Raw genomic sequence first — 16,426 nt, 5'->3', positions numbered from 1 at the left:
TTTCTGTTGTTATTAGAAAGGTGATGTACAGAGAGGTAACAGTTATGTAAGTCAAGAAAAGAAAATATTCTTTTGTGACAATGTCATCCTTTCCCTTGCTTTCTCCCAGGTTTTTTTCCTCCCATCCCCATCTAAAGCTGTAAAGTTCATTTTTAACAGTGTCCACTGAGTAGCGTACAGTAGCGTTGCTGCGTTTGTTTATCCTTTCAGTCTTACGTTATATTGGATTTTGTATGACATATATTTGAGTCTTATCCAGAGGAGAAGTGTTGATACTAATCAAGTAAATGCATTTGTGCTATCTCTAGAGCCTGGCATGCCTTCATTTGAGATACGATTCTGCCAGTGTGGCTGTCATTTAGCTAAAGTATGTGATACAGTGTGTGCACACATGTCCACATCAGATCTAGAAGGACCAAGCTCTGCTACTTCAGAGGCAAGAGAAATTACTTAAAAATTTTTAAGGATGAAGCTAGGTGCGGTTGCTCACACCTGTAATCTCAGGAGGCTGAGATCTGAGGATCGTGGTTAAAAGCTAGCCAGGGCACTAAAGTCCACAAGATTCTTATCTCCAATTAATCACCAGAAAACCAAAAGTGGTTCTGTGACTCAAGGGGTAGGGCAACAGCCTTGAGCTGAAGAGCTCAGGAACAATGCCCAGGCCCAGAGTTCAAATCCCATGACTGACCCCAAATTTTTTTAAGGAAATCTAGATTTATATTATTGGACTTCAATTTTAAAAAGTGCTGGTTGGGCTGAGAACATGGCTTAGTGGTAGAGTGCTTGCCTAGCGTGCACAAAGCCCTGGGTTCTATTCCACGGAACCATATACACAGAAAAAGCCTAAAGTGTTGGTGTGGTTCAAGTGGTTGAGTGTTAGCCTTGAGCAAAACGTGTCAAAGGACAGTGCCCAGGACCTGAGTTCAAGCCACGGGACTGGCAAAAACAAACAAACAAACAAAAAAACAAGCCAGTCTAATACATTGGTGAATTATAATCCTAGCTCCTAGGGAGGTTGAACTCTGAGAACCTCCATTCAGAACCAGTTTGGTTAGATATATCCCAGAGATTCTAATCTCCAGTCAACCAGCAAAAAGCCAGAACTGGAGGCCTGTCTCAAATGATAGAGCATTAGCCATGAGCAAAAAATCAGCTATAGCTTGAGGCCCTAAATTCCAGCCTCTGTTCTAGAGCAGGGGGAAAAAGTATATTCCAGGTTTTCCACTATAATGATCCTGGCAGTAAAAATGATGACATATTTACATTTAGTATAGCTATATGCCATGCTGGCAGGTTTGTTAAACATATTCTCGTAGGATAAGACTGGACTTGACTTTTTCTGTCTTCAAAAAATGTTTCAGTGCTAGAATTTAAACTTAGGGTATTGTGCTTACCAGGCAAGTGATCTAACACTTGAACCATGCCCTATCCCTTCTTGGGAAGAGTCTCACATTTTTGTCTGAACCAGCGTGGGTTATGGGCTTTCTATTTATGAGTCCTGCATAGCTAGGGTGACAGCTTGAACTACAATCCTCCCAATCTCTGCCACTTGCGTAGCTGTGGATTATAAGTGTGTTTCACCACCACACCCAGCTTTCTCTGTCTCATTCTATGTCTCTTACCCAATGGAAAAGTGACTGGGAGAGATTGGGGGGAAATCTGACTAATGTATTTTTTAATTTTATTTTAATGTCAAGGTGATGTATAAAAGGGTTTCAGTTACATTTGTCAGGTAGTGGGTGCATTATTTCTTGTACATTGATCGCCCTTCTCATGTTTTTGATTCTAGTACATTTTTAAGCATCTTTCTTATGGAGCTTCTGATAGTAGATGTGCTGGGTGCTGCAACCTGCCTTATATGTTTTCAAATTAACATAGCAACTTCTTTTTTTCATTTATTGTATTGTAATTAATAGAAGGGGTACATTATATTCATCAGATAGAAGGTGCATTACTTCCCATACATTGATACCCTTTCTCATGTCTTGGTCCCCTTTTCCCTCCCCTCACCCCACCCCTCATCTTGTTTTTCCTCCTTCCCTAGCCGACTTCAAATAACCAAATACGCATATATACAATATATCAGATAACCAGGTGAAATACTGTAACAACATAGCAACTTCTTAAAGAGAACCTGGTAGACAAGTAAGCTATACAGAAGTGAGAGCAATACTGAAGGTGGCAGCAAACTCCCCCCTGTGTGGCTTGACTTACATGGGAGAGGTACCTTGCCCAAGTGCTAGAGACATAAATCAAAGTATATTGAATATATATTTGTGTATGATAGGCTTATAGGGAGCCTATTCATACTTATGGCATTGTAATTTCATGAAATGTTGGGGACCATTTCAGGATTTTTTTATCCCTATTTTTCAGATTGGGAAACTAGATACCTGAGGCTCCAGAGTCATAATTTGTAATCAGAGTCCTCTTAAGTTCTTTCTACTGTGCTGGGGTATTTTTACTGAGAAAACTGTGTTTATGTTTGTTCTCATGTGGCTGTATGCTAAGTACACTAGATATTTATGTGCATAATAAAACTAAGGGTGTAGAAACTTAGAGGGTAACGCCAACAGCATGTTAGGAGACTGATGAGTCTTGGTATAGACATGAAATGCCAAGAAGGAAGACCTGGAGAAGGGCTGAGAATGGAGAGGGTTCACAGTGCATGGCAGTGGGTGGGTGGGAAGACCATGATGTTCTTTTAAGAACAAGGACTGCATGGATCTGGTTGGGGGAAGTGCAGAGACAGCTGATGTCATGTTTTGAAAGTCAGGCTATGCAATTGTCATTGTAGATTATCGGTAATGGTTTATAGAAAGCATGAAAAGGGAGAATAACGTAGCTTAAACATTGAAATATTTTGGCTTAAAGGTCACAGGGATAAGATGATTTCCTTGAATGTCTGTGTGTGTGTGTGTGTGTGTGTGTGTGTGTGTATGTATGCGTGTGTGTGTGTGTGTGTGTGTGTATTCTTCTTAACTAGCTATTTTGACATAGGGAACATAATGGAAAAGACAGAGAATCCCAGCTAGTAATGACTTTCTTTCCATATCATGAGACTGCAGCTAGATCTTTCCAGTCCTAGTCTTCTGTGAAGTGTGTACTGAGAACTTCGATTATAGGCGCTAATGTAGATGTTATCTGGTTCTCTACTAGAAGATATAGACAAACCAATTTTCAGTACTTTCTCATTAGGATTTTTGATTTTCCTGTCTTGTTCCATCTCCCACCACTCATATTTCCATGACTTCTTAATTTGAACTATCTGAATTGAACTGTTTCAGCTCTGTTTCTTTTGGCTATCGGAATAGTCAAAAAAGTTTCTGGCTTAGTTTTTAGGCATCATGTATTTTATGAGTTTAATTGATAGGAAAAATATGCCCAAATGATGTCATGTCTGAAGGGTAAGAGAGAGGAAACCTAAAACCCCAATTCTTGGTTAAAGTACTATTAGCCCAGACTTGGAACCATAAAGGACAAGGATAGCACTGCCAAATTATGTGACATACCCCACTGAGGTTGCATTCCAGCTGTGTTGAACCCTTATATAGGCTTCCAAAGTTGTTCTAATTATTATGCTTATAGGTAGATAGTGGTTTGATGTCTTAGTGGTATGAAGGATTGTTTAAAAGTACTTCTACAGGGGAAAAACATACAGTTTCTTTGGTTTATTGTTATTAGGGAGGTATTGTGAACCTCTTAACTGTTGGCCAAAAAGCTCCATAACAAGCTTTTGCCAGACCTTGGGAGAGCCTCATTGGACCAGGTCAGGAAATATTCAAGGTTCTGTTCTTTGGATAATAGAAGCATTGTAAAAAAATTCAGACTTACACATACTTTCAAGTTTCATGCTTAGGACCTTGAGCATGCTGACCATTCATTTTAACTGCCAGTTCCCTGGATCGTTTAAATGTCTACAAATTAATGTGTGTTATTATCTGAGTGCTAGTGGCTTGTATCTGTAATCCTAACTACTATTCTAGAGCTACACAGAATTGGAGGATCACTGCTCAAAGCCAGCTCAGAGAAGAAAGTCTGTGAAACTCTTAATTACAATTAACCAGCAAAAAGCCAGAAGTGAAGGTGTGGCTCAAATGGTAGAGTACCAGCCTTGGGTGAGAAAGCTAAAGGTCCCATGTCTAGGCCCTGAGTTCAAGCCCCAATACTAGCATGCATGCATACATACATGCATACATACATACACACAGACAAATGAATACATGTTGCTGATTTGTGCATCACTGGGTGAACAATGGTTTCCACCGTTCCACTTGGTGTTGCCTAAGTGATCAGAGACATAAAGATAAGTCTCTGAGCAAATCCAGAGGTTTCTTTATCCAGCTTTTACTCAGGAATAGAGATTGCTCTGTATTCAGAAATGTCACAGATACATCACATATCACTTGCTCTTATGTTTACTACCTAGTAATTTATTTATTTATTTTGCTGGAGATAAAACATGCAAGGCAAGTGTGTTACCACTTGAGCGATAACTCAGCTCTTTTGCTTTTATTTTGTTTTTGAGACAGTCTACTTTTTGCCCAGGCAGGCTTTGAATTCTTCCTCATGAGTAGCTGGTATTATAGGTGTGTACCACTGTACCTGACTTGGTGTGTGTGTGTGTGTGTGTGTGTGTGTGTGTGTGTGTGTGTGTGTGTGTTATTCCCTTGAGGGAATTACTCAAAATTATTGTAGTTTCCTATTTTGGACTCTCTTGTGGTAGGTAGTAGCTTAAGGATAGGACACAATTAGAAAGAGAACTTAGCAGTTTGTATAATTTGCACTCCAAGCAAATAGTTGGCAGAAGAAATTTTTATGTGTCTATTCTGTTGTTAAATCCAAGAGAACAACCTCTCAGGGTTTTCTTTGTTGGCTTCACTTTATTTTGTCTTCCTGAATCAAAAATTAAGATTTGCTTGCCAGGCAGAATATCAGTCATTCTGAAGAAGTTTCAAACAAAAATGCCTCTCTGTAGTATTTGCTACTGAACACACAGGTTAAAATGCTGGCTGTGTGCCTCTTGGCAGATTCATTGTCATTCATGAGTAACTGGTATGGGTGGCAGATGTCCCTAGAGATACTAAGCAGGACATATCCTGTATAAGTTTCATGAATACATTCTCAAATATTGCTAATTTTTTGTTTATACTGCTCATATTGGCACTGACTTATGGCTTCTTCAGTTACCATTACTTCACATGCTGTGATGGCCATGAAACTAATACACTTGTTTAGTTCTTTCTTTTTAAAGTATCAGCAATGATTAATTTTAGTAAAACAGGATTAACATAAGGATAAATAGAGAAAAAAGAGCAATATTTCCTCATCCAGATGCATAAAATGGAGCTAAAGATTATTTTATTTTGAACTTAAATCAGCTTTACAATCTTCCTATAAATCACAGAGCATTGTGAATCCTAATCGGCAGCTTTTCTGAGGTAAGACTTCATCTGTAAATGCTGGGCAACATACACAGATTTAGTTCAGTACTTGAGAAAGTAGCAGGCAAATAAGTTGATACAGAAGATAGCCTGAGAAGGTTGATGTTGTTCATTTCTCTATACAAATATCCCTTCCCCTACATTTTCCCTTTATTCTTCCTATAAATGTGAGCAGTTCGCAAAATACAAACAATAGCTGTTTTTTTTCCTCCAGGAAATGCCTCTCTAATATACAGGCATCTTGTGTCTCTAAAGCCCTGGTTTCTTTCCTTCTTTTTTTCTTCTCTTTTCTTTTTTATTGTTATTTTAAAGTTGCTATACAGAGATTGCAGTTACATGAATCAGGTAATGAGTAACGAGTACATTTCAGAGTGTAGGTCAAGTGGCATTGCACATGCCTAGCTAGCATGAGACCTTGAATTAAAATCAGTCCTGCTCCTGCTCCCTACCTCCAGAAAAAGAAGGGAAACTATTCCTTTAGAAGGAAACTATCATTCCTTAATAATTGAATCTATTGAAGAAATAGAGATGAAAATAAACCATGAAAGGCAGATGAAGAGGAAGAACTTCTGCTTTGGACTAAGGTGTAAATCTGGATGGCCACTAGACAGGGTGTCAGCATTCATGCTCAGGCTGGGATTCTAGGGAAGTGACAAAATTGAAAGTTGTATTTTAGATATGGAAGTTGGGCTTAGTAAGCCTTAAACTCAAATTTCTTTGATTTTGAGGACAGAGTGATGTGATTGAGAACTTTCACTGCTAAAATTGCACTCCGAAATACGTGTGAAGTAGGAAGTCCGCCTTCTTATAATTCCTGTGAGCAAACTCACATTTACATATAAACTTTAGTGAGGCAAGTGTGACCTACTGAAATTCTTTCCCCACTAGCACACTTATATAAGGAAGAGTGCTGCTGAGGTTTACAATAGGGCAAAACCTGGATACCTAAGGCAAGATAGGATGAGGCTAAATGAAGGACTTCCAGGATATAGAAACAAGAGCCATATAATGAGTGATTGTTGTCCTTAATGCACTATGTTATCTCTCATCTCTTTTGTGTTCTTTGATTATCTCATATTGTTACAGTATCTTACCTTGTTATCTGATATATTGTATATATGTTTATTTGTTTATTTGACATAGGATAGGGAAGGGGAAAACAAGATGAGGGGAAGGGATGGGGGAAAGAGGGTAACAATGTTTGTGAAGTAATGGACCTTCTATCTGACAAATATAATGTAATCCTTCTATTAATTACAATAAAAATATATTAAAAATAGTGCTGCTTCTGTTGGGTTGGTTGTAAATAGGACATAAGATTTAAAATAGCTGTCTAGCTAATCTATTTGAGACAGTCTTATCAGTTCAGTTTTACCTATTCTATGCCTTGGAGACTTTTGAAAGCTGTTGATGTTAGTCCTACTTTCCTTTAAATTTTGTAATTAGTTCAGTTGAAGAAGAAGGAATGCTTTTAGGGACTGTGTAGAGTATTTCTGATATGTAAGGAATATAGTTGACAGCTTTTGAAATGAGCTTTTATATCAAGCTTGGAGTTAACAGACAAGACCCCTGCTTTCAGCCAATAGTTCAGAAATTTGTATGGAAACTCTTAGGTGTTAGTCCTTTTTACATATAACATGTTACATTGCAAATTCTTGACTACTGGTAAGCTAAGATAAATCTCTAGAAAGCTTTGCAACGTCAAGTGTATAGAATCAATCCTGTCCTTGAAATATTTGTTCTGGGAAATATACGTAAATTTCTTTCTAAATTTTGGCTGTCACACTACTTTTGGGTGAAGAATTAGGCTGTGGAGATATTTGCATATTATTAAGGTTTTAGATGTAATATGACAGGGTGAATTGACATGTTCCATAATTGGAAGGTAGGATTAAAAATTAGGTCAAAAGCCTTGGCAGCTTGAACTTGGAGCCTAGGCACCGACCGTTCTTAAGCATTTTTGCTCAAGATTAATGCTGTACCACTTGAGCCATGGAACCAATTCTGGTTCTTTGGTGGGTAAATAAAGAGAAGATCTTTAGAATTTTGATGAGTAACCCCAAAATGACTTGTTTTTTTTTCCTTTATATTGAATTAATCACTAGTGATGTTGCGTGAGATTTTTTTACTCTTGCCCATTCTGGTTTTTTTCTGAGTTATAATAAAACACCAGTGTGGATGAAAAAAAAATTAGGTCAAGTGATTGGAGGGTAAAGTTCTGAACCCCACAGTTATCATTAGCTGATGTAGTCGTAAGTCGTTTATGGTGCCTCAGCTGACCTGTACAAACCTAGCTTGACTGACAAATATGCGGACATTATTACTAAATGTCACATACTGTCTCATTTGTTACATACTATGAGAGGATTTGACTTTAATCATCTTGGGTATTTGACCTGAAAAATGAGGTGATCAGTCTGCAGAATCATAAATGGACATGCTAGGTGCTGGTGATTCAGGCCTGTAATCTTAGCTCCTCAGGGTGCTGAAATCCGAGGATTGCGATTTGAAACCATCCCAGGCAGGAAAGCCCCATGAGACTCTTATTTCCAATTAACCACCAAAAAAAGCCAGAACTGTTGCTGTGGCTCAAGTGGTAGAGTGCTAGCCTTGGGTACAAAAGCTCAAGGACAGAGTCCAGGCCTTTAGTTTAAGCCCCAGGACCAGCACAGAACAAAAACCAAAATATGGGCTGGGAGCATGGCCTAGTGGTAGAGTACTTGCCTAGCACTCACCAAGACCCGGGTTCGAATCCTTGATACCACATATATAAAAAAGAAAAAAAGCTGAAAGTGGTGCTATGACTCAGTGCTAGAGCTCTAGCCTTGAAAAAAGCCCAGGGACAGTGCTCAGGCCAGAGAACTAGCTTTTGTGGTGATGGGTTTCGGTGGTGGTGGTGTTGAGAAGAATGTGCTTTAAGTGCATGTGCCTATCCTATATAATAGATTATTTTTTGTCAAAGTTTTTCTGTTTATTTGTAGATATAATACTTTACCAAGCAGAAGAACCCTGAAAAATTCAAGATTAGTGAGTAAGAAAGATGACGTTCATGTCTGCATCATGTGTTTACGAGCCATCATGAATTACCAGGTATGTGTTTTGCTTCAGTCCTTTAAAAGAAACTGAATGACTCAGTCTCAGGTCTCATTATCGTGCATGAGACTTTTTTTTTTTTTGCCAGTCCTGGGGACTGAACTCAAGGCCTGCACAAGGTTAGTGCTCTACTACTTGAGCCACAGCAACACTTCTGGCTTTTCTATATATGTGGTACTGAGGAATCGAACCTTCTATCTGGTGAATATAATGTAACCCTTCTATTAATTACAATTAAAAATATAAAAAAAAGAATATCAGATAGTTTCTCAGCAGAATCAAGATTCTTAATCCTGTTCTTGACTTCCTTTCTTTATAGAAGGGTGAAGTAGTGTGCTATTACCTCAGACCAAAACCAGCTTTCTAGACCATTGGTGTTGACAAGAATCATCCATAGAAGGGACTTGATACAGTGATTGTCAACTTTTGAAACTTGATAAAATTCAGATTCCAGGGCTCAGGAATTCAGGGAGATTTAGAATAAATTGACCTGGGATAGACCTTGGAGAATCAATCACTACTTTGTTTTCTTTAGTCTTTGAAGTAAGTTAATGAGGACAGAGCTGAGAGTTGGTAGGGGATGACTCTCATTATTTTAATAAGGGAGTAGTAGTTCATTCATAAATAATGGGAAGATGCCCTTGATCGAGATGTCTTTGATAATTGGCATCATTCTTGAAAATTTTAAACATACTATATATGTATCTTTTTATTAGACTTTTATTAATAAACATTAATTGTATAAAGAGGGGTGTCATTCTGATACTTCACACAGGTATACACTGTACCTCTATTGATCATATACCCCTTCTCTCTGTTTCCCTCATCCTACCTCTTCTTTCTTAAGTTAGTTTCAACAGGCTTCTCTTAATAGAGAAATATATTGTGACACTGGTATACTACTGACATAACAGCATTTATGATTATGTAGGATATAAGTCAGATGAGCTAGAAGTTTTAGGCTTTTGAGTATGTTCCAACCTAAATTTCTACTTTTTAGTTAACATTGACAGTGTCTTAACTTACTTACTAATGCTATTGTTCTTTGCCACATTTCAGTATGGTTTCAACATGGTCATGTCTCATCCACATGCTGTCAATGAGATTGCACTAAGCCTGAACAACAAGAACCCCAGGTAAACATTCTGTATAATATGTAAGTCTAAATCTCACTGGGGAAATAGAGAACCCCAATTAGAATTCAGAAACTTCTATTTGTGGTTATTTCTGAAATAAGTCTGGCTATCAGCCAGGAGTTGGTGGCTCACACCTATAAGCTAGTTTTTTAGAAGGCTGAGATCCGAGAAACACACTTCAAAGCTATCCCAGGCAGGAAAGTTGTTGAGATTTTTATCTCCAGTAAACCAGTATAAATCCAGAAGTGGTGGTATGACTCAAGTGTTAGAGTACTAACCTTGAATAGAAAAGCTGAGGTATTACAGCCTTTGTTTGTGTTCAAGCCTCAGTACCAGTATGTGTGTATGTGTGTGTGTGTGTGGGGAACACACATAGACAATCATAAGATTGGCTGTAACTTCGGCTATATAGAATATTTTCTTACCCATAAAATTAATTTCTGCCTATTAGCAGAGTTGAGCAAAGATAATACTAGCCCTTCCTTATCTTGGTAAATGTTCTTTCCCTTCAAGGCTAATTTTTAGAATATTTGCTGCTATATTTGGTGGAGAGGACTAATTTACAAGTTTACCCAGACTTGGGGCACTAAAATTAGAATATTTAGTTAGTTAATACTGAAAGCTGACTAAAACACATCATTAATTTAGCTGTTACTGTGCTGTTCATAGCTTTAGTTACCAAACAGAAAAGGAATCATAAATAATTACATGTACAGATTTATTTTCCTATTTGCTTTCTGTAAAATTGAGCATCATATAGTATGAATCACCCCACAGGTTACCTCTATAGGCCTGCCCTCATCACTTCTTTGGGGTGATTCTAATAGGTTTGCCATATGGATGAGATACTCTGTATTTCAATTTTATAATTTCTTTCCATCAGATAATTTTTTACACATGGTATCATCTGACAGTTATTAATCACAAAATCTGATTATAGGTTAAATATTTTGATTTGGAATGAAATGCAAACTGTAAAGTCTTAGCTAAATATTGAATGGCATTCTTTCCAACTTTTCCTTGAAACCTTTCACAACTGTGCAGTAGCTTCCTTTGTTTACTAAAATTGTACATAGCCATGTCCTTTTGTCCCTGCTCCATACTTCAGGGAAGTAATTCATTAAAAAAAAAAAGATTATTGACCTTGTAGATATCAGAACAGTCTTTGTTAAGAAGTTGGCAATAGTTTTATTCCAGAAGAAATAGTCTTATAGTGAAGAAACAATGCTATTTCTTTCCCAACATTATATTTGCAAATTTAGAATGCATCTCTAGGTCCGCATTTCAAAATATTTCAGATGGAGTTTTATATTGTTGAGTCAGAGAAAATAAGTCTTTTATTAGTACAGCAGTAATCCAATACTTTCCAGATCTCCTGAAAAGAAAGAAGAGATGATAGAAACTTGTATTGTCATGTGGGATTTTTCTGGACCATTTGTAAATGAGCAGATTTGAAATGTAAAACATTAATTTATCTTAATTTTCCTGCAAATAGCTCCTATTCTAAAACCACAGTTCAACTAGTATTCTTTCTACATAATCCCAAATTTTTAGCTGCCCAGTTTAGAAGTGTCATCTGTTTTATTGAGTCATCTGATGATTTGGTTTTTTTTGGTAAATGATTTGCAATTTGGGGAGAGGCAAGTGTGCCTCCCACATTTGCTCTTATGGACAAATATATATTTAGAAATCACAAAATGTTTCAAATTGTGCTTTAATGTAATTACTGTAGTTAGTAAGGGATATTTAATTTTTTATAAATAAGTTGAATATTTTTTAAATATGAATATCTAATAGTATAAAATGGAATAAACATCATAGTGGATAGATTACTGAATTTGACATTAATGAATAAAAGAATAAATGATTTCATATGTTTCTAATCCTTCTATGACATCTTTAGGCAAAGAATACCAACATAGAAAATTATTTTGAATATAGTGGTTTTGTTCAGTAGATTTGACTGGGTTTAAATGAATCTGTTCAGTAGATTGTCTTGTACTTAATTGGTGACTTCAAATAACAGGTTGTGGAAAAAAATACACATAGCTAAACATTCTCATATCCATTTCAGAAGGAAGGGGAGTAGGTAACTCATGGTATTTCCACTGACTTGTACTTTTCTCTTTTGTTTCTTGTTTTGACAGGACAAAAGCCCTTGTTTTAGAGCTGTTGGCAGCTGTGTGTCTGGTCAGAGGTGGCCATGAAATCATTTTATCAGCTTTTGATAACTTCAAGGAGGTAGATTACCCTATCGTTTTTATAAGCACCTCAATAAGCATCTCATCTGTGAACACAATGATTTGCCTTTTCGATTAGTCTAAAGATTAAAGATTATAAATTTGAATGTCTAAGGTATTGCTGAGGGAGACATAATGATATGGTGTATCTCAAGTGTATAGATTAAGCTTTCTTTGGGTATCTCATTCTGAGCATAAATTAAAAATGACCTTTTTTTTGGAGGAAATGAAAGAGCCATTTAGAAGCAAGTTTGTTTGTTTATTTGGAAATTGGTCTTATATGTGGTTTTCATTAATGGTGATATTATCTAAATAATATCATGTAAATTTTGTGACATCTTTCATCATAGTTACTGCCCCAAAATCTCATTACCATTTTTTTGCTGGATGTTATGAAAAACTTTTCAAATAAATAATGTATATGTGTTTTTGAAGTTTGTAATCTTTCAAGTGGTCCTTTCCAAGAGCAAGAAAGCTATAAACATATATGGTGGAAAATAGAAACTGACTACTAAAGTAGAAACTATTATGTATGTATTGGTAACAAGATACCAAGGATTCAGCTATAAAATATCAAGTCATCTTGACCTAGATATGAGATAATTTTTCCAAGGGTCAGTGAGCAAGGTTTTGTGGGCAAGCAGATTGTCTGATAGTTATGCTTAAATCTCAGGCTGTTTAGGGAGGATACTTAAAAAGTACTTAGAGTATCTTGGAAGTACTTGGAGCCTTCAGTGAAAGTAGAACCTAAGCCAAATTGTATCCCATTCTGACAATTCTGTTCAATTCCGGGGTTTTTCTGTTTTAAGACCCAAGCTGAGCTAGGTGCCGCCTATAATTCTAGCTACTCAGGAGGCTGAGATATGAGGATCACGGTTCAAAGCCAGCCTAGGCACTCAAGTCCATGAGACTCTCAATTTTCAATTAACCACCAGAAAACCTGAAGTGGTACTGTGGCTCAAGTGATAGAGCGATGATAGCCTTGAGCTAAAAAGCTTAGTGACAGTGCTCAGGCCCAGAGTTCGAGCCCTACGATTAACCCAAGAAAACAAATCACACACACACACACACACACGTAACATATTAATTTTTTTTGAAACTGCTAGTCTCACCAAGACTTCTAAATACACTGTCAACTTTTCTGAAAGCCTCTTGAGTAGAAACCAGATAGTGTTGTTGGTCATATTTGTTGTATTATTGTACCTTCTTTATATACCAGCTACATACAGGAAATAATTTGGTTATATAGTAATATCCTTGGGATAACAAAATTCAAACACATGACTTACCCCTAGTCACTTAACTAGATTAGTGGCAGTGCCAGGTTTAAGATTAGCTTTTCTTGATCTTCGGTGTCCATGAAAATTTGCTCAAGTTTGAGTCCAGATATTAAGCAGGTCTCACATAAGAAGTTTCTATAGTTGGCAAGACTTTAGAGCTACTATGCTCTATACCTCACCTTAACTACATTCACTCAAGAGCTTCCATATTACTAGACACTGATTTAAAAGACACTATGATTTAAAAGATTTTAAGTATCGAGGAACTTGAAAGAAGGTCATTGTATTGTTTCCATTTACCCCAGTCCAAGCTTCAAAATTTGACATTATCTCTCTTGTTACCATTGGCCATAGAGAGAAATAAATAGTGTCTTTCTTTTATTCACCCTCAGTGAAAGTGAAAATGTATCTGAGTTCTAAGAGAATGAAGAATAATAGTGAATATTTTAATTCATATTCTGGCTTCCAAAAGAAATAGATTTTGGAGGCAAGAATGTATGAATGCTTGTCTGTGAATATTTTTATATATCATGTATAAATATATAAATTTTATATTAATAGGAGGTATGTTTGGGTGGATGAGTTTAAAATGAAAGATAAATAGAATCACATATGTTGGTACTTATCATGTTTGAAAATATCACCTGCTGAGTTCTTTCTACACTGTGCAATTATCAGTAACCATTATGTCTAGTATCTGATTATACTGTACACTAAAATATGTCCTAAAGATATAATGGTATAGAATCAGAAGGAGCGCCAGCATTCCTGAGATGGGTTAATTTTAGTTTTTCTTAAGATAGAATATCATTCTTACACATAATAGGCAAACAAATACATACAGAATTGAGTCTCAACTTTCTGTATTATATTTTGTTGGGGGACTAATTGGTTGTAGATGCCAGAGGTGAGGGTGAGTGAATGTGATCAAATTACTTCATGTGCCTGCATACAAGTCAATTAATACAAGTAATTAAAAGTTGTTTAAAAACAGTGGGCAATATGAAAGAGTAATAAAGTACATTATATGTGTTGTATGCAAATACTACAATTAAACTCCTTTGTTCAATTAATATGCGTTAATTTTCTCAATAATTTATATAAGATGCCCATTTGGGGCATAATATATGCTTAATTATGGGAGAAAATAGTCCTACTAAATCTAATAGCTAGCTAGTAGTGAGAACTAATCATGACTTTTGAGTGTGTGTGTGTGTGTGTGTGTGTGTGTGCGCGCGCATATGCATGCACATTATCCCTTAGCACTTTAGGGGTAGGGGTCACTCATGGGCTTGAACTCAGGGCCTAAGCACTGTCCTGAGCTCTTTTGCTCAAGGCTAGGGCTCTACTACTTTGCCACCCACAGTGCTACTTCCAGTTTTCTGGTGGCTAATTAGAGATACATGTCCTAGGTACTTTCCTGTTCAGGCTGGTTTTGAAATCTGATCCACAGATCTCAGCCTCCTGATTAGTAGCCAGGATCATAGAAAGGCATGAACCAATGATGCTCTACTCATTTTCCAGTATTTTGAACTTCAACCCAAATCTGCTTCATTTCTACAAATACTTGTGAGTGGGTGTTGAGATAGTGTTTCTCTGTGCCATGTTTGAGAAGAGTCAAAGTCAGAACTGTGTGCTCTTGCCCTGCATTTACCTCAAGCTCTGGAGTCCATAGTCTAAGTGAAAGGATCGCCCTATCCTCTCTGTGAATAAGGACACAGCAGGAACATGCCCCTGAGAAACTTGATTCTTATGAATACAGCAAAAGCATGCCAGCCTACTAATCCAGTTGTAGGTAGGAAAATGAGCTTCAAGTTCCGCTGCTTAAATTTCTCTCTTTTCTTTTCGTCTTCATGTGAGTCAAATTTTTTCTTGTACATAATAATGAAGAGTACATTCTTTAATCATTTCACCACAATGTCACTGAAATCTTCTAGCTTCGGAAGGCTCAGAGGCAACTGTTTAGGAGATGTTATGCCCATCTGTTCTGGAATGCCTATACAGTAGAGCTTTGGTCAATTGGCAACAGCCATGGTACTAGCCATGGCAGAAGGAACTGTACTGATACAAGAAAAAGGACTAAAGGAGATTTTACCATCAAGAAGTTTACTTTTAAAGCTTTAGGAGAAGGAAGTACAGAGTACTTTTGTTTTTACTGGGTATGAGGGATGGATGAAGGACATTTAACATCTCCCTTTTTTGTGAATGCAGTGATGTGCTTTTGCACAGATAGATTCTCTGGCTTTAGTCATTGGCAGAATCCATACAAGCAGAATGTGTCCACAGCAGCAGATGCTGACAGGAAATTTAATGACCACTGTTATAATGTAGGAATCTCATTCTCTTTACCTGTCTTTACCCTCTCCAGTACTGGGGTTTGAACCTAGGCCCCTGCATTTTACCAAGTAAGACTAAGCCACACCTCTAGCACTTTTATAGCCTCTTGAGTCAATACATTTGTTTTTAATTTGACCAGCACCAATTAATTCAAATGTACATGAAAAGAAAGTAACGTGATTCTTGATGAAATTTTACATATGATTACATTTTCATGTCTCAGTTAATATCAAGAATCTCAACAAGCTAATCCCTCTTCCCCTCTCCCCCTCTCTCCCCTCTCCCCCTCTCCTCCTCTCCTCTTTACCTCTCTCCCTCTCTCCTTCTTTCCCTCTCTCCCTCTTTCTTTCCCTCCCTCCCTCTCTCTCAGTCTCCCTCTCCCTTTTCCTCCCTCCCCCCTCTCTCCCTCTCCCCCCTCCCTCTCTCATTCCCCAAGAATTTTCTGAGAATCTGCCCACAGGAAAGTTTTACTAATAGAAGGAGCATCTCTAGTGTAGAGGCATTTGATGGTAGGGAGACTATTAACCAACAGTCTTGCTTGTAATGGTTGGGGGGGGTCGGGTTGGTAGTAATCCTGATATTACTGAGCACTGAGCAAGCATATGCAATGCCTTAATGCATCTGATGATAAATGAACTCTAATTACAACAGACTCAGATGATAAACTTGTACTTTGTGTGGTTTGTGACACATGTGAAACATGAGCGTGAGTAGATGATGACTCGATCAATAATGGTTAATTCTTTAGCTCCTTAAATGCCTTTCTCTAAAATATAGTTAAAGGGAGCCAGCACATCTCTTTTTGGTGTTGAGGATCTGTGGTTCAGAAATGAGGACCAGAATGAGAACAAAGATTATCTGTTTTTCTTTTTCTCTTTTTTCTTCTTATTGGATTA

At 37.2% G+C, this 16,426-nt stretch overlaps 1 protein-coding gene across 9 annotated transcripts in view; it reads left to right on the top strand.

Moving 5' to 3' along the window:
* Fmnl2 (formin like 2) overlaps positions 1-16,426 on the top strand; it is a 274,154-nt gene that overhangs the window by 201,385 nt on the left and 56,343 nt on the right. For all 9 annotated transcript variants that reach the window (XM_090342834.1, XM_090342837.1, XM_090342827.1 and 6 more), the window contains exons 7-9: positions 8,426-8,534; positions 9,597-9,673; positions 11,821-11,914. In XM_090342834.1, the coding sequence (XP_090198960.1) occupies positions 8,426-8,534; positions 9,597-9,673; positions 11,821-11,914 (280 nt within the window). The remainder of the gene's footprint in view (positions 1-8,425; positions 8,535-9,596; positions 9,674-11,820; positions 11,915-16,426) is intronic.

Source organism: Megascapheus bottae, chromosome 12 (genome assembly GCF_031878675.1).
Source record: "Megascapheus bottae isolate mThoBot1 chromosome 12, mThoBot2.hap1, whole genome shotgun sequence".
NCBI classification, from domain to species: domain Eukaryota; kingdom Metazoa; phylum Chordata; class Mammalia; order Rodentia; family Geomyidae; genus Megascapheus; species Megascapheus bottae.
Note: the sequence above shows the minus strand (reverse complement) of the source record. Positions and strands in the feature narration are given on the sequence as shown.